Source organism: Colletotrichum fioriniae (assembly GCF_027942845.1).
Source record: "Colletotrichum fioriniae strain IMI 355084 chromosome Unknown scaffold_2, whole genome shotgun sequence".
NCBI lineage: Eukaryota > Fungi > Ascomycota > Sordariomycetes > Glomerellales > Glomerellaceae > Colletotrichum > Colletotrichum fioriniae.
In genome coordinates this window covers 2,271,280-2,288,888 of record NW_027076838.1, presented here as the reverse complement: position 1 = coordinate 2,288,888, position 17,609 = coordinate 2,271,280, and the positions used below count along the sequence as shown (strand labels likewise).

Here is a 17,609-nt window from a genome sequence, read left to right as displayed (position 1 = left end):
GTGGCCCATTGGCTCTTTTTTTTTCATCCATTCATTTGTTCTAGCAACACACCAGAGATGGGAGGCGAATTGGCCAGAAGTGTGTGTCTTTGGCCGAGGCTAAGGTCCGTTGCAGGCACTTTTGCACCAAGACGTTGCAAAAGTTCGTCCCCACTCCGGCACTTTTGCGCCGTTGGACCCTTAGATACTACGACGGAAGCAGAATCTGCTCATGTCTTCGAATCTAGGCATGAAGACCACCTGCCAACCTGAGAGCACCTCTCTGCCCAAATATTCCAAAGTATTCTCTTGGAGCCAGGATAGTACCGCGTGGGAAACAACTTCGACCTTCATTATCACCTTCCTACAGGATCCTTTGGAAGCGAGCTGCCCTCTGTGACCGTAGAATCTTGGCTTCGAGAAGAATCAAATAGGAGGACAAGCACTTATGAGGGTGACGGGATGGGAGAAACTATGGGGTGAGAGGATAATGTACAAGGAGTAAGGTACTTACCTCCGTAACACTGGAACTCAACCTATATTGGGTACATTAAACAAAGTTGACACCCTGCTCAAGTGTTCTCAATTTTCCAGGCCTGCAAGCTTCGAATATTGCTAGCAATATCTCCATGGCCCCGCTACCATGGGTCACGAGTTCAAATCTCGTGAAAAGATCGCTGGTATTCTTACACTTTAATACTAGGGGATAAGTATTGTCTCGTGATTTTCATAGACCTCCCATATGGGGGGAGCTGAGCTTTTGTACTTTTTGATATATTTCTTGCCTGGAGTCTGTGTGTCGTTCGTATGGCGATTCATTATCGAAAGAAAAGAGCAAGATGTAGGTGGCTTCCCCGCTAGTGTCTTACATGATATATAGGCCGTCGTCTGACGAGGCTTCTTTGAAGAGTACCGGGTTGCCTTCTCCACGAACAGCTCTAAGTAAGTTAGCAACACCATACCAATCGCTTCGGAGCCGACAGGCGGCGGCAGCGGGTCAAGCTGCAACGAGGGGCTTGAGGGGCCAGAGTCTGTGCAGCGCCTGCGCAGGGACTGAGAACCTTGTCGGCCCCAGTGTCTCTAACAGCCGTTGCTAGCCTGTCCATAGCTAGTGCGGGGCTCTTCAACCGAGCTTCCATGCCAGTGGAGGTCGGGTAGTCGATCCCCCGTCGTCATGTCGCAATTGACAATGCATGTTGACCGACATACATGTACGACACCTTTCCCAAGCCTCCTCTGTGTCCTCTGCCACCGATTCCCTTTGAATTATAATCCAGTTACTCCATGAACCGCCAGCACAGCGTGGTCCTCTAGCTCCTCATGATGACGATTCAAGCCTCCAAGTTTACCCCAGAGGTTCTGCTCTCTGCCCCGCGCAGGTCCCCGGGCATTCCCAACCCATCTGGCACGAAAGTGCTCTATACTGTGAGTTGGCTATAACCTCGAGGAGCCCCGGATGTCGCAATATTGCCATGGGATCTTGTGCTGCTCAATTGAAGTAATGAGCGCAAACTGACGCAGCTCAGGTCTCGACCTACTCATTCGAAAGCCACAGCAAGACTTCTCAAACGCGTGTTCTTGACGTCGAGAGTAGCCATTCAAGCCTCCTCTATGAAGAAGCATCCTACAGTGACGTAACATGGATTTCAGACGAGGAGATCCTGATCCTGCGAAGCGGTGACAAGGGGGCTACAACCCTTCTGCTAGGAGATGTTACGAAGCCGTCTACGTAGGTCGTCTCTGTCACCAGGCATGCGAAACCCTTCATTGACGTCAGCTGTTACAGAGTTACCGAGATCCGCCACTTCGAGGGCAGCTTGTCCAGCCTGAAGGCCAAGCGACTATCCGACAATGAAGTCGCCATTGCCGTCGCCGTACTGACAACCCCTGAGGGTGCCATGTACAACCCGGCAGCCGAGAAGAAGCAGTTAACAACGGGCAAGGTGTATTCGAGCCTGTTTGTAAGACACTGGGATGCCTGGGTGTCAGAGAACCAGAACTCCATCTGGTATGGTCTTCTGAAGAAGAAAGACAAGTCGTACAAGCTGGAGGGTCAGGGTTTGACCAACGCCCTCGAGGGCACACGGCTGGTGTCTCCCGTTCCCCCCTTTGGTGGCAGCGGCGATTTTGACATTGGAAAGCACGGCATCGTCTTTGTTGCGCGCGACCCCGAGATCTCCCCGGCCATTTACACAAAAACAGACCTCTATTTCCTACCTTTGAAGACCTTCGCCGAGGACAAGCCGCCGTTGCCTCAAATCGTCAAGACTAGCAAGCTCCGTGGTTACTCGGCGGCACCCGTCTTCTCCAGGGATGGCAAGAAGGTCGCTTTCACCCGGATGAAGAGCGATCAGTATGAGACTGACAAGCCAAGGCTGCTGCTCGTTCCCGACGTCTTCGACCTGGCAAGCGTACAAGAGTTTTACCAGACAGACGACGGCGCCGGCGGCTGGGATGCGCGGCCCGAATGGATCACCTGGAGCAAGGACGACTCGGAGCTGTACGTTTCGGCGGAAGAGCACGGCCGTGCTAAGCTCTGGAAACTGCCAGCGACCCCGCACGAGGCGAAAGACCTTCCCGCAGCAATCTACGAGGAAGGCTCTGTTGTCGAGGCGAAGCTGTTGGGAGATGATGGGGAGAAACTCTTCATCAGCACGTCATCTAGGGTCGAGAACTCGGCCTACTCCGTTCTGGATCCCGTGAGTCAGAAGACTGATCTCGTGTCCTCGAGCTCCAAGCACGGAAAGTCATTCGGTCTGTCCAAGTCTCAGTGTGACGAGTTCTGGTACAAGGGAGCCGAGGGATACGACGTTCACGCCCTCGTGGTGAAGCCATCGAACTTTGACGAGAACAAAAAGTACCCACTCGCGTTCCTCATACATGGAGGCCCTCAGGCTGCGTGGATGGATAGCTGGAGCACGCGATGGAACCCTGCCATCTTTGCGGAACAGGGTTATATCGCAGTCATGCCCAACCCGACGGGAAGCACCGGCTACGGACAGCAGCACACCGACAATATTCAAAATGAGTGGGGTGGTCGTCCGTACGTGGACTTGGTGAAGTGTTTCGACCACATCGAGAAGAACATTTCGTACATCGATTGTGGCAACGCTGTTGCTTTGGGTGCTTCATACGGAGGATACATGATCAGTGAGTCAATACAGCAGTGTACGATGTAGCGATAGATGCTAATCCCTCGCAGACTGGATCCAGGGCCACGAGCTCGGAAGAAAGTTCAAGGCATTGGTCTGCCACGATGGTGTGTTTTCAACGCTGAACCAGTGGTCTACCGAAGAACTCTTCTTCCCTCTGCATGACTTTGGCGGTCCTCTTTGGGAGAACCGAGAGGGCTACGAGAAGTGGGATCCCGCCCATCATCTCGACCAGTGGTCGACGCCACAACTGGTCATTCACAACGAGCTGGATTACAGACTCCCCATTTCCGAGGGTCTCGCCATGTTCAATGTTCTGCAGGCGCGCGGTGTGCCTAGCAAGCTATTGATGTTCCCCGACGAGAACCATGTAAGTACTGAGCAACAGACTATGTTGAATACCTTGATAATTGACTTATGCAAACAGTGGGTTTTGAAGCCTGAAAACTCTCTTGTCTGGCACAGAGAGGTTTTGGGCTGGATCAACAAGTACACGGGCCTCGACAAGTCTGAGGATGTGACTATCAGACAGTAATATGGATAGTAAGGTCTGAAAAGGAATGGTGAAGGTAGCAGTATGTTGTACATCGTGGGTCGTAGCGGTACTCAAAAAGTTGAAATGCCATTCCTGATTGAAGATGATTAAAAACGATTTGTCTACCTTGTGTCGCCAAGGCAATGTATCCAATCAGAATGTACCAGAGGATTGCTGTGCAACTGTGAAGATGCCTGTCTTCCTGTAAGGTAGTTCGAGAGCATTCGTGATAGTAAGTGCCTCAAGGGCAAGTATAAGGTACAGTATCCACAGTGTCGGGGGAGCTTTCCCCAACGGTTCCCCATCCTGCAGGAGCTCCCACCTCACCTCCTTCTGTGACCTGTAGGTTCCTACTGGTCCGAGCTCCATCCATTTCACCAAGGCTGAAATTTCGCGAACTTGCACCTTCTTCACCCACTCTTCAACTAACGAACGACTTGCACATAGGGATTGACGTGACCGACGGCTTTCCTTTACCCTATATATCCACCCAGCGCCGACTTGCGACCCGAGAATTACGCGTCACAACATCATGCGAAGCTTCCTGAATCTACCTCAGAACCGAAGGTGACAGACGAAATCGCAAACTCCCGAACGAGCCCTGTCACAGCAAACCCGCGATTTCCTCTCGAGCCGCTTACTACCCTTAATTCTTGGCCCCGACAAATCCTTGAGCTCTACGATAATCCCGAGGTCGGAAAAAACAACACCTTAATTCAACTGAAATTACCCAAATACACAAAAGACAAACGGAGAGAAAGAGAAAATGACACCCCCACCAGTCCTCTTCCACGCCCTCCTCCGCCCTGCGGTCCTCCAGATCCTGCGCGCGACAGGATACCACGCCGCGCGGCCCGTGGTTCTCGATGCCGTCACGGAGCTCGCGGCGCGCTACATGTTCGCCCTCTGCCAGGCGACGGCGCGGCACGCGGGCGACAACGACCCGCAAGGTGACGCTGGCCCCGGCATGGTGGATATACGCATGGCGCTGCAGGAGCTGGGCGCCGTGCCCCCGGACGACGTGCTCGCCGAAGGAAGAGGCGCGATATTGGGCGAGATTCTAGACTCGCTGGACGAGGAAGGCAGGAGCGAGGCAGGCGCAGAGCTTGCGGCGGCGGCGGCGGCGGCTGCTGCTGCTGCAGCTGCGCCGGACGGCGAGGGAGACTTGACAATGGCAACGCCGACGGCGGTTGCTGAGAGGGGACGCGAGAGAGAGAAGGTCGTTGAGGATACGAGAGGCGTGGACGAGTTCATCAAGTGGTTCTCTGGACCGCGGAACAAGGCCATTCGCGAGGCGGCGGTTGGTGATGGGGAGCTGGAGTTGGGCGACTACTTGAACGGTTCGTCACCTCACCCTTCGCCATCTACGGAAACGGAGAGGAAAGAGACTCTTGCGATCAAAGCTGACATAATGAGACAGTCCTGAAGAAGAAGCACAGCAAGACGGGCGAAGACTCCAAGTACCACGGCACGATCATCGGCAAGGGCAACGACGTGGGCGAGGTCCAGGTCGAGGGCGGCGACCTCCCAAGCATCCACACCTGGCGGTCCAAGATGCAAGGACCGCCGCCGGGCAGCGCACCGTCGGCGACTTCGCCACGGATCAAGGAGGAGTCGCGACCGCCGAGCTCGGGGCTCAGCTCCGTGGGCGACAGGCTGGGCGACGACCGCGACAGCATGGACTTGTCATAGGGGGCAAACATGCGGAAACGGAATCGCACCGGCAGCACTGCCAGCCAGGCGAGCGTTGTCAGCGTTGTCAGCGTTGCCAGCGTCAGCACGAGTAAGACCGAGGGTCGCGAGAGTCGCGCGGTCCGTTCGAGAGGAGGCCGCGGCCGAGGCGGCTCGATGGCGACTAGGGGCAGGGGCAAGACTAGCGGTGGCAGAGTCACCAAGAACAAGACGACGGCGACTACGGCCAAGGCTAAGACCAGAACCAGGTCCAACACGAAGACGAGGCAGCAGCAGAAGCAGAAGGACGATGACGAGGATAGTGATTTCACGGCATAGCGCGGCGTTTTTTTTTAAAAACAAGGGGAGGGGAAGGTATCATTACCTTTTTTTTTTTTTCTTTTCGGGTCTGGCACTTGAGCGAGAGAGACAACTCCTCCCCGAACCAAACCAAAAAGTTTTACTCGTCGTTTTGGAGGCGGGAACGGCAGGCATGGGATGGATATGCATGAATATGGGAAGTCATGGGCTTTCATGAAAAACGGGAAGAGGTGTCCCCCCTCCCCCCTCCTCCATCTAGGAGGGAACGGGAACTCGGATGAGGACAGCATTTATCACACAAACTTCTCCAGCCGAGAATAGGCAGGCTGAGGGATGGGGGGTCTACTTTTTTTTTGGGCAAAGCATTGTATAGAGGCCACTATCTCAAGCCAATACTTTCTACTTCAGACTCGTAATCATGTTGTGGTAAGAGTTTTCCAGTAAGGGGTACACTCATCATCTACGTGATGTGACGCGAGTTTGGCGAGGTGACATATACACCACTATACTCGATAGTTGAGATGTCAAAATGCCAAGGTGTCAAAGTATGGTTGGTATGCTTTCTGATTTCTCTCCTTATCTAACCTCTCGAGGGGGGCATTACACTACTACCATGATAGCCATTTGAATCATCTCTCGCCAATTGGTATATCCACCTCTTCTTCCCTTCAGAGGGAGTTTTCTCTCCCCCTCCTTATATCCTCACAGGGGATAAACAAAACCCAACAACAGTAGTTATGTACCATCTTCTTTTTTACCAATTTCGTCCTGGGTGAGGTGCCCCCCTTTCCCGGGTATGTTTCGCTTTGGAAAAAAAACTCCTATGCCTGCCCTTTGTCTGACCGTAAATCGGCGAGATATGCTTGTATGCCCCTTCCAAAAATGTACACAGTTTGTGGTTCTTTCTCTTTGTTCCCTTCTCTTTCAGCTGTATATATAATAAAAAAACGAGAAATAAAACGAGACATGAATTGCCTAGTTATCGCGGTGGGCCTGGGCGGTCCTCGACTCGTGCGCGGTGTGTCCCGGGTTAGGCAGAATATCGCCGTCGGCAGTGACGAGGTTATCCTCGTAATCGGTGCTGTTTCTCAACAGGCCCGCCTCCTCGCCGCTGCCGTCGTCGTTATCGCTACCGCTCGATGACGCGCCCGAGGCGTGCGCAACCTCCATGTGGCCGCGCTGAACCTCCTTCTGGGCGTCCTCGCGCATCTGAGTGATCTTGATGTAGTTGTACGCGACGATGGCGCCCATGGTGGTGATGAGACCGACAAAGTTGACGGGCGTGAGGCGGTCGTTGAAGACGATGGCGGCGGCGGAGATTGTCACGACCTCCTTGAAGATACCGGCGATGGAAAGCGTCACGACGGAAGTACGCTGCAGCAGAGCGAATTCCGAGGCTGTCATGAGGAAGGCGATGCATCCAGGGAAGAGCAGGAACAGCGGCGTCGTGATTGCGCCCCATTCGGCGACGAGGACCTTGAGGCCCTCGATGAGGGCGGGGAAGCCCTCTACTGGAATGGCGATCACGATCAATGTCAGAAACATGACGGGCGCCAGGAAGAAGATGCTAGAGAAGGGGTTCGACGTTGCCGGGTTGCGCAGGAGCAGGATTTGCGTCAGGCCCCAGCGGAATCCGGAGAAGAAGGCCGCAGAGATGACGAGGATGAACCCGCTGACTTTGAACTCGACTTCTCCCGACACCATCAAAACGACACCCGCAGTCATCGTCGCAATGATAGCCACGAGGCGCCATGTGGGCTTCTCGAGTCTGAACAAGAAGGCGAAGATCAAAACGAACGCTAGAGAAGATGATTTACACATTGCTTGAACGGCGTTAGTCTTTTGGTGGTGAACTCCAATCGGCGCACATCACTTACTGTAGAACGTGAGGGTGATGAATTTGAGCGAGGTGTTTCCGAGTCCAATATCGAGACCGGTAGCGGCGCCACACGGCCCAATGCGCGTCAGATAGAACATCTTGGTCATGAGAGGTCGGTCGGGCTCAGATTCGTGCCGCGAGCGCCCCAAATCCGAGTTGCGCACTCCATTGGACGGGCGCAGAGAGGGTATTAAGAATAGCACTAGTGATGCGAGGCCGAATTGTACCAACATGTGGCAGGCCGTCGTGAAAAGAGGGAAAGCAAAGTTGAGGCGGTTCTCGTCAAACATCCATTTGTTGTACTGCGGGCTTGGGTGTCAGCTTGTGATTCTACTAACTGAATCGCCAAAGAGCGTACGAGGGAAATGGGCTTACTAGTGAGATGCTGAGAGAAAAGAAGTACCACAGCAAGATCAGGGCGACGTTGACGGCGGATTTCCTAAAGACGTTTTGATCTGCTTCCTTCTTCTCCTCGGCCGAGATTTCGCCGCGGACGAAGCGCTGATCTAACCGGGTGTTGTTCCTCTTCTTTTGCTTTTTCCTCCTCTTATCCTTCTTTGTCAGACCTGTCTCCTCGTCATCGTGGAGATCCTCGTCGGAAAAGCTGTCGTCGTCGATATTCTTGGATGCCGATGGTGTTGTTCCAAGGTCCTCCTCCGATATCTTTGGCTCTTCCAGCATGTTCCCCTGGTTCCTTGACGGGACTCTTTGGTGGTTACTAGCGCCGGCACTTTGCATGAGCGAGCTGCGGCGCCGGCGGTGGCCGGTTTCTTTCAATGGCTCCATTTCGATCTCGTCGTCGGCGGCAACAGGAGGAGAGCGCTCTTGAGCGGAGGTGTTGTGGGAAGAAGAAGAACCCTGGCGCAAGGATGCGTGGGCAGTATGAGCGGCAACGACGTCTCGTGGCCGGGGACCATCCGGGTTCGTGGGCGTGTACTCCGTGGTGGTCGCGTGTCCAGGCGAGGGTGCGGTGGGTGGTGGGAGGAGCAGAGGTGACGGGCTCAGGAGGCGACGGTTGGTGGTATCAGTAGTATGGCGGTCGTGTGAGGAGGAGGATGAGGAGTGGAGGGCGTCGTCGTGGTCAATGGGGTCGGGGGAGGATGATACGGCACTGGCAGCAGCCGAGACGGAAACAGAGGCAAATTGAGATTGAAGTTGAGAGTGAGATTGAGATTGAGATTGGCTAGGGTCGGGAGGCAGCAGGACATGCACAAGTGAAGAGGAAGTCGAGTCGGAGGGCGAGGAGGAGGATTGGGGCATGATTTAATCTGGGAATCCACAGCGGGATTCACAAGCACGACCTAAGCTGCCGGGGCTGGTAGGCTTGGGTGTATCCGTAAGGTAGGTACGGTGTGTAAGGTCAGATCCAGTTTACCGGCCGTCGTTCTCTCTGGGCATCACAGTAAAAGGCAAGGTAGATCGGCCTAGGTCGATGGGGTCGGGACGAGGGAACTGGGCGCAGTTGATTTGCTGTTCGGGGTCTGGGCTTGTGTGCTTTGGTGCAATGTTTGGTGCATTTGGAAGCACATTTGGAGTTAGGCTGTCGAGAGGACAGACTGCGCGTGAGAAAGGTCCTAATCCTGGTTCACGGCCACGGCGGCGGTGCGGATCATTTCTCCAGTCACAAGTGTCGCGCGGGCGCCCACACGCGGACGAGGTGGGTACCATACATGCTGAGTCTCTTGAGATGGTCCACTGCTAGGGAGAAGGAGAGGGACGGGGGCAGGCGGCCTGGGAGGGGAAAAAGGGGACCGGGGACGGGGGACTGCGGTGAGGTGGGACAGGCCCAACAGGGTAAGGTACCTCTAGAAGTTGCCGCAGGTACGTACCGCTGTCCACGGGTTGTCTGGCCCTGCAGCCCCTGCCCATGATCTCGGTGGCTTATGCTTACCGCCAATTACCGCTATGTACCGCCCGCCTTCCACTCAACTTCTCCTGAGGACAGACAGCCTGGAAAACGCAGATGCTTCAATCTCTGCAAAATGTCTCTGCTTTTCCTGCTCCCAAGATGAAATATGGGGATCGCCTTGGCACGCCTCACGGTGGAGACGTCTCGTGGGCTTCTGCTGCAGCACTGGCACAACTGGACTTCGCTTCCAGGCTTTCTCCCACGGCGGTCAGGGTCGTCATCAGGGATGACCTTTCTTGATGCTCCCTGTGACATGCCAGCTCAGAAGGACACTCACCAAGGCACGCGAGGAGAAGGAGGCGACTTCTGGGTGGGAATCCTATGCAGAGCGGCCTGGCGAGAACAACTGTCAATGGGACTGTCAACAAACAGTCCCGCAGTGCAGACTGTGCAGTTTCCTTCAGGCACCGCGGTGCTTCCGGGGACAGTGCATCCCACCTCGGGCTAGATGAGGATCAATGGGCCTGGAAGAACTGACGGAAGGAAGAATTGGGTCTTTCTGCAATAGTACCACTACTATGAGAGATTTCCTCTCTAGACTCACCACGGTCACTACCCGGGACGAATGAGGTAGTAACAATACGCGTGTTTTCTTTGAGTCATCATGCTTCGTTCGTGGTCCCCGTCTTCAGCTGGACAACGTTCGTTTGCCTTTTTTATGCTTTCCCGCGGCCCGTCACTAGTGTGTCCTTCTACTAAAGTATCTGAGATTACCTCGAAGTACGCGAAGTTAGCTGCAATGTTTTAGCCCCTTTATCCGTACTGATCCCCTCCCCCTCCCATCAACCTCACCTACACAGTGGCAAGTACTGGTAGTATGTGAGGTCACAGACCGAACACTAGTGTAAGCGTTGAAGCAATAGCATAACGCAAGAGTGGCCCAGATCGCCAGTAACTGAGGGTCGTCCGAAGATGTGATGCTTCAAGTTTCACGGGCGGTAAATGGACCCGTTCGTCCTACTAAAAAGCTATCCGATACACACAAACCCAACACCTCCGAAAATGCAACCTCCCATTTAAGCTTGGCCCAGCCGTCTCTCACATCCAGAGTCACAGGATCTCTCATCCACTTGTTGGGGGCCCTGTTCGACGCAACCTTACCACCACCACCCCCTCCTCTGCTCCCCCCTCACCGCGATTCCGATTCCAAGCTGCAGGGAGGTCATTCATCGTGGGCAGCACAAGTCTCTCGGTTATGTTGCTAGCCATGTGGTTAGGTGTCACGGTCGTCGGTAGAGCTCTTACAGTCTAACTACCTATCTACCTAGGCACAGGAGTCTAGTGGCCGGGACTATTCCAACCTTGCGATGAAGGTGCTCGGGTGACCAACTGCCCAGAGCGATCCAACCCACCTTTGAGTGAGAGTCTCACATTGAACTCAGTCTCACACGCCAGCCCGTGACTTTCTCAACCCAACTGAAGTCGCAACTCCTCTTCTCTTCCCCCAGCCAGATTTCACCATGTCCCGGACCCGGATCCTCGGGCTTGCGCCGCGACCCGCTGCCGAGTAAAAGAAAAAGCCCGCCCAGCATCCGAGTTGTTTGAATCATTTTGTTAACCAGTAGCCACCCATCCATCTCGGTCTCGAGGTTGCTGGTTTAAGTGATCAACCTCCATCCTAAACAACCGTCGCATTGTTTTCGTTTCCGGGCCCGTTTCTTCTGAGACCTTTTGCCTTGCAGATATAATAAATACAGTAAAGACAAGCTTGTTGCCTCGGTCCGAATCCGTTCACAGGGAGGCTGTGGTTTTCCCCAGCTCTCCCGCCGCCCTACTCTCTTGACGCATGGACCTTCACTTCGTAAAATCCATCCCAAAAGAGGCATCGAGCTCACGGATGGCGGGCAGGAGAGAGTCCGAGTCCGAATCGGAACTATCGACTGACAGATGCAACAGCGTACCTACCGCCGCGCCAACCTCCCGCACAAGTCTCTCCATTTTATTTTTCTTTTCTTCCCCCGCAGACCGTAGACGCGAAGAAAAAAGAAATAAGACGGCGTCACAAGCTACCACAAGTCCCACCGCCGTGAAGCTTTCTTAGCTTTCGAGGCCGTTGAATGTCTTGTCTTACCCAGCCAACCAGCCCCGACGTGCTGTTTGTGCGTGAGTAAACACCTGGCGCCAAAGATCAAAAAGAAATGTAAGGAGTGAAAACACAAGGCGGTTGAGTGAGACACCTTACCCGCCTCGTTCAGCCTTCCTGATTACCTTTCCTGACTAAATACCCGCCGCTGCCCGTCCGCCATTGCTTTGTTTCTTTCCCTTTTCCCGTTCCCCAGCGCGTACGTGTCTCACTCTCACGTCGGATGCTGGAGAGGGAGCTCCTGGGTGAGCTAGGCAAACGTTCCAAGGGAGAGAAATAGGTCCAGACCCCTTTCCCATGATGTCAGCCACCGTCATTCAACACCGTACTCCGTAGATCGTCCCCCCGCGTACGATGTTCAAATCCACCTGCGATCGATCTCGTCGACTCAGGCAAGAGTGGTGGGTTCTTCGGCGGAAATAGTTCAGAAAATCTCCACCATAAACCGTATTCTTTTTTCATGAGAGTTTTTCAGTTATTGGGTTCTATTTGATTTTTGTCACATTGTCTAAGCTCCAACAGGGTAGCTTTCGCGCGTGTCGTGCCTGGGGCCTGGGCCTGGGGGTTTGCCGATCTGGCAGCTCACTTCATTAGGTAGGTATCCATATGAACTGAGCTGAGCTCCAAAGTGGATTCTCACTAGCGGCGCGATGCGTCGCCCTTCGGTATTGAGCAGCGTCATCAAACTTTTGGGTGCTTGACATCACATCACGCACTTTGGGTCCAAGTTAGGCTCTCTCTCTCTCTCTCTCTCTCTTCCTCGGAAGCTGTCTGCCTTAGGAGTAACAATACGGTTTTTCATCCGGAATATAAGCTTTCATCTGCTCCTATAGCTAGTGATCAGTGAGTTTGGTAATATGTAGCCTCCCAGCGGGAGCAAGCGGCGATACGTTTCTGTTCACGCTGCAGGAGTACGTCGGGTACAAGTCGAGAGTATCGGAGCGCTAGGTGTTAGTCGGCGTTTGTCATCGAGAGACAACTATGATAAAAGCGTCCGCTGACATGTGTTTGTTGATTTCTCCCCGCAGCCACAATAAGGTAGCTGCAGATCGTGGCTTCCGCTCTACCCGCTCTCTCAGTAATCGCCGGGGTTTACCCCCCATTGCTTAGACCTCATTCTTGACTTCATAGCTTACATTCAGTTAGTATCATGACTGTTCAGCAGTAGACATTGAGCTGACTATTCTCTGATGTTCTCCCTGTCATAATCTTTTCACTAGAAGAGGTCCCGCATGAGCACGTATAATTTACAACAATACTTGATATCTCCTTAGCATCTCACCAAAAAGCGCTTCTCCAACGATCCGGGAAACGACGTCATGGCTCAACAGTGCTCGACAAGGCATGTCGCCGGCAGCCGTGCCGGGTACCTGCCGATCGAGGACTATGGCATGATTGGCAATATGCACACATGCGCGCTCGTGGGGACGAACGGTTCAGTTGATTTTATGTGCTGGTATGAGGCCGGTTTCTTTCCCACATGTCTTTATGCTACTTGCATGCCTCCCCCCGGGCCGATGTTATATTCGGCCGAGTGATGGGCCCCCCATTGCTCTCTTCGTCTCTTCCCATAGTAGCCGATGAGATGGATAACGACAAAAGATGCTACATGAGGATCATCCCAATGTACCAAGATCTTGAGATCAAAATGTCTTGAGACCAAAGCCGTCGAAGGGCCCATCATCCGGCCCACATGAGCTCAAGTTTCCCAGTCGATGAGATACTACCACTTACATCTCGCCCATAAATCCTGACATCTGACGCACTATTCCCTAGGCCGGATTTCGACTCGCCCAGTATCTTCTGTCGGTTATTAGACCAAGACAAGGGCGGCTTCTTCAGCATCTGTCCTCCTCCGTCCAAATTGTGTACAACCAAGTGAGTAATCTGAGTACCTTGTATGCGTCGTGATACCCCTTCCCTGACCAGTTTCCAAAAGGCAACAATACCTCCCATCCTCCAATATCTTGCAAACCAGATACATCCACGATGACGGCGTCGTCGACGTTGTGGACTTTTTCCCTCGCCCCAAGACCGCCACGGTCATATCGAAGAGCACCCGCCAGGGCGCCTTCCGTGAGACGACCAAGATCCAGGAGGAGCTGAAGAAATGGCTTGTCCGTCGAGTCGAGTGTATCCGCGGCCGTCTACAGCTTGGTGGGTTGAGCTACTCTCTAATATTCACCAAGGAGTCCAGTCAATGCTAACCTGTATTCCCAGACATTGAGGTCTTCCCGGCCTTCCAATACGCCAGCGAGTCCCACGTCACTACCATCATCGAGCCGACTCACACGGCAAGCAGCCCAAGCAAAGCAGTCACCTTTCACAGCGAGCACTACAAGATGCAGCTCGACGTCACCATTGACGACGTCCCCGAGTCCGAGGCGGACGCATCGGCATCACCGCGGACGCCGGCGCCGGCACCCTCCATCACTTTCAGAAAGGAGAAGCGCGACGGCATGCTGGGCGAGGGCGTCGTCGCGCACCTGGAAATCACAGAGGGCCAGGCCGTTTCGTTCGTCCTCCGGAACGACAAGCCGGACCACGTCACGGAGAACGTCACGACGGCGGTGCTCGACGGCCAGCAGCACGACACGCAGTCGTTTTGGTACAACTGGATCTCCAAGAGCAAGTACAAGGGTCGGTGGCGCGAGGTCGTCAACCGGAGCTTGATGCTGCTCAAGATGCTGACGTACGAGCCCACCGGCGCCATCGTGGCTGCGCCGACGTTTTCTATTCCCGAGGATATCGGTGGTGTTCGGTAAGGCCTTCTCATCGTTCCATTGTGCTTGTTTCTTCCCTCTTCTTGTTCATTGGAATAAGCTCACCGATTCACGCTAGAAATTGGGACTATCGCTTCTGCTGGGTCCGCGACTCGAGCTTCACAATCTACATCCTCCTTCGCCTCGGCTTCTCCGCCGAGGCAGACGCCTACATGGACTTCATCAGCGAGCGCTTCGTCAAGTCGCGCGGGCCCAGCGGTGAGCTGCCCATCATGTTCACCATCCGCGGCGAGACGGAGATCCCCGAGATGGAGCTCGACCACCTCGAGGGCTACCGCGGCAGCAAGCCCGTGCGGATCGGCAACGGCGCCGCGTTCCATCAGCAGTTTGACATCTACGGCGAGCTCATGGACGGTATTTATCTGTATAACAAGTACGGGAAGCCAATCAGCTGGGATCAGTGGTGTTCTGTGAGGGAGATGCTGGGTATGTTTGTCTCTTTGGACGTTGGTGATACTTCTTTTGCTGGGCCGTGGAGCTAATCTGCTGCGTGTAGACTTTGTCCTCACTTTGACGGATCGTAAGTTGCCGAGTTTCTTCACCATTGAAAAAGGGACATGAGTATTGACGTTAAAAAGAACCCGACATGTCCATCTGGGAGGTCCGCAACAAGAAGCAAAACTTCACCTACTCAAAAGTCATGCTCTGGGTCGCCTTCGACCGCGGCCTCCGGCTCGCAGATAAACGCAACTTCCCCTGTCCCAACCGCAGCAAATGGCTCGAAGCCCGCGATAACCTAATGGAGGAGATCATGGAGAAGGGTACGTTTTTCTCACCCTTTGATTTTATTCTACCCATCCTCTCGCAGCTCTCTACCCCTTGTTGATTCCCCAGCGTATACACAACCATCATGCGTAAGAGCCGACGGGAAGCCGAGACGAAAACACTGACAACCACCGCACCGGCGTGACAACAGGATACAACAAGGAGATGAAGTGCTTCGTCCAAAGCTACGAGAACAACACCATGCTCGACTCCTCAATCCTCATCGCCCCGCTCGTCTTCTTCATCGCCCCCAACGACCCGCGCTTCCTAAACACAATGGACCGCATCCTCATGCCTCCCGAAAAGGGCGGCCTCACCAGCACAGGTCTCGTCTCCCGTTACGATACCGACCTATCAGACGATGGTACGCCCCTAGATTCCCTACATTTCTCAATTTGATACCTAACCTATACTGCTTTCCCCCCCCAAATAGGCGTCGGCGGAAGAGAAGGCGCCTTCAGCATGTGCACCTTTTGGCTTGTCGAGGCAATGACGCGCGCCTCCGTTTACGAGCCTAAATACCTCGTTCGCGCCGTCAATTTGTTCGAGAACATGCTCAGCTTCTCCAACCACCTCTCCATGTTCTCCGAGGAGATTGCCCGCAGCGGCGAGCAGCTGGGCAACACGCCCCAGGCTTTCAGTCACCTGGCCCTCATCAGCGCCGCTTTCAATCTGGACCGTGTTACCGGGTTTCAGCGGTGATTGCGGTCTGATTTCTGCTTTCGCGAGATTTACAGGGGCTGGATGGAGTGAGGGAGGGATGGATGGATGGATGGATGGAATTGAGCTTGGATGAAGGTCGTCTCATCTCATGTACCTCTGTAATGCTACCAACTGTTGCGCTGTCAGGCGTGTAAATAGAGGATCAATCGAGATGGGGTTTCAGGGAAGTACTCAGGAATTTTTCGACAGGACTGCCTGACTTTACATCCTCCTTACTACCTCAGACTGCGTGATAGTTAGTACCATAATAGGATAAGGGAGAGAGGGTACCGTAAGAGAGGGTCATGTGAGAAGTTGCAGTTCATCACATCACATAATTGGCATATTCATTGCAATGTCTCACTGAGAAAGTGCTTCTATTGTGTCGTACGTTGATTATGATGGGTATGGGTGACCTCCAACTCCAGAACGCCAGTCTAGCCGAAGAAACTATTCCTGAAATCAAGAAACAATCATCCAAGCAACTTGAGACCGTTCTTGGTCTTCTGTCCGGGCTTGGTGACACCGTGACTATGCACAGGGCCAAGGTGGGGTTCATACCCAGTACCATCGGCATTCTTGTTTCCTCCGCCACCACCGCCACCACCGTTGCCAGAGTGCTTCTTGTTCTTGTTATTGCGGTTGCTGCGGTGGTCCTTGCCCTTGACGTTGGTGATCTTGATCTCCGTGTTCGCCTTGCGCACAGTAACCGGGTGACTCTGGATATACTTGCCGTTCATCTCCTTGGCGGCCTGGAAGAAGTCGTCGGCGTCGCTGAAGGAGACGAAACCGTACCCCTTGGACTTGGCGGTGCGTTTGTCGCGGATCACGCGCGCCTTCTGCACCGACTGCCATCGCGAAAAGGCCTTGAGGAGGGACTCGTCTGTGACTTCGCCCGCGAGGTTGCCGACAAACAGGCGCAGGTGGCTCGGGTCCCACTCGGCGAGGGTGTCGTCGGTCCACTTCTTGCCGCCGCCCTCGCGGACGACGGTCTTCTTGCGCTCGGGAGGCTGGTTCGCTGCTGCTGCCGCGGCGGCCGCGGCTGCGGGGTCGATGATGGGAGGGGTCGCGACATTGCTGCCTGCGCCGGGCATGCCTCCGCGACCGCCGGGGACGACGGGATCTCTACCGCTGGCGTCCTTAGTGCCGTTCGAGCTATATGCGCTTTGCCACTGTGCTATCTGCATCGCCATGTCCGGATCGTAGTCAGAGGCCGAGGCGGCGGATGGGCCTGCGGCAGGGGCACCGGTGCCGGGAATCGGGAACGGGTTGCGAATCTGCGGCGCTGCGCCGTAGGTCGAAGGCGGCGCATTGTAGCTCGAGGCCTGGCCGTAACGAGAGCCGGCGCCGGGTTGTGCGTATGAATCGTATGCGGGCATTGGTGCTGTATAGCGACCGGCGCCACCTACCGAGGGCGAGGGCGACGGTTGTTGCGAGTACGATGCGTAGGAGGAGCCATAATGGGCGGCGGGCGCGCTGGCATAGGTCGGTGCGCTCGAGTAGGAGGTAGGCGCGGATGAGGCTGTAGCTCCATAGGCAGGCTTGAAAGCGGGCTTGAAGCCTCCGGATGACTTGCTCGGAGGAGGCCTCGCGGGCAGGGAGGGGTGAGAAGGTGGATTGCCGTTAGAGGGGCCGCTTGAGATACCTGGAGGGGGCGGGTAGGCCATGATGAATGAACTGCGGGTATGATACGGTTTTTTTTTGGTGCAAGCAAGGCGCGTGTGGCTTTGCTTGAGCTTTTTTGTGGTAACGTACCTCTGAGCCTGGGATTTTCCTGCTCAAAGAAGTCAAATCTCCTTTGCTGTTTGCTATAGCCGACGGTGGGCGGGC

The 17,609-nt window shown here is 54.5% G+C and overlaps 6 protein-coding genes across 6 annotated transcripts; 4 read left to right on the top strand and 2 right to left on the bottom strand.

The window, feature by feature from the left end:
• Positions 1-1,299: 1,299 nt before the first annotated feature.
• Positions 1,300-3,666, top strand: N0V96_002436 (uncharacterized protein; the record flags this gene model as incomplete). Its single annotated transcript, XM_053187523.2, has 5 exons — positions 1,300-1,404; positions 1,506-1,708; positions 1,766-3,129; positions 3,182-3,501; positions 3,559-3,666. 5 exons carry the CDS (start codon positions 1,300-1,302, stop codon positions 3,664-3,666), a joined length of 2,100 nt encoding a protein of 699 aa, XP_053055027.2.
• A 766-nt stretch (positions 3,667-4,432) lies between these two features.
• Positions 4,433-5,358, top strand: N0V96_002435 (uncharacterized protein; the record flags this gene model as incomplete). Its single annotated transcript, XM_053187524.1, has 2 exons — positions 4,433-5,006; positions 5,087-5,358. 2 exons carry the CDS (start codon positions 4,433-4,435, stop codon positions 5,356-5,358), a joined length of 846 nt encoding a protein of 281 aa, XP_053055028.1.
• A 9-nt stretch (positions 5,359-5,367) lies between these two features.
• N0V96_002434 (uncharacterized protein) lies at positions 5,368-5,676 on the top strand (the record flags this gene model as incomplete). The annotated part of the gene is made up of 1 exon (XM_053187525.2): positions 5,368-5,676. One exon carries the CDS (start codon positions 5,368-5,370, stop codon positions 5,674-5,676), a length of 309 nt encoding a protein of 102 aa, XP_053055029.2.
• Positions 5,677-6,633: 957 nt separating this feature from the next.
• Positions 6,634-8,797, bottom strand: N0V96_002433 (uncharacterized protein; the record flags this gene model as incomplete). The annotated part of the gene is made up of 3 exons (XM_065756524.1): positions 6,634-7,481; positions 7,536-7,839; positions 7,913-8,797. 3 exons carry the CDS (start codon positions 8,795-8,797, stop codon positions 6,634-6,636), a joined length of 2,037 nt encoding a protein of 678 aa, XP_065614893.1.
• A 4,051-nt stretch (positions 8,798-12,848) lies between these two features.
• Positions 12,849-15,779, top strand: N0V96_002432 (uncharacterized protein; the record flags this gene model as incomplete). The annotated part of the gene is made up of 9 exons (XM_065756523.1): positions 12,849-12,985; positions 13,306-13,407; positions 13,469-13,686; positions 13,750-14,290; positions 14,371-14,738; positions 14,809-14,832; positions 14,891-15,073; positions 15,229-15,441; positions 15,511-15,779. The coding sequence occupies 9 exons, from the start codon at positions 12,849-12,851 to the stop codon at positions 15,777-15,779; spliced, it is 2,055 nt and encodes a 684-aa protein (XP_065614892.1).
• Positions 15,780-16,252: 473 nt separating this feature from the next.
• On the bottom strand, positions 16,253-17,446 carry N0V96_002431 (uncharacterized protein; the record flags this gene model as incomplete). Its single annotated transcript, XM_053187528.1, has 1 exon — positions 16,253-17,446. The coding sequence occupies one exon, from the start codon at positions 17,444-17,446 to the stop codon at positions 16,253-16,255; it is 1,194 nt and encodes a 397-aa protein (XP_053055032.1).
• Positions 17,447-17,609: the final 163 nt, after the last annotated feature.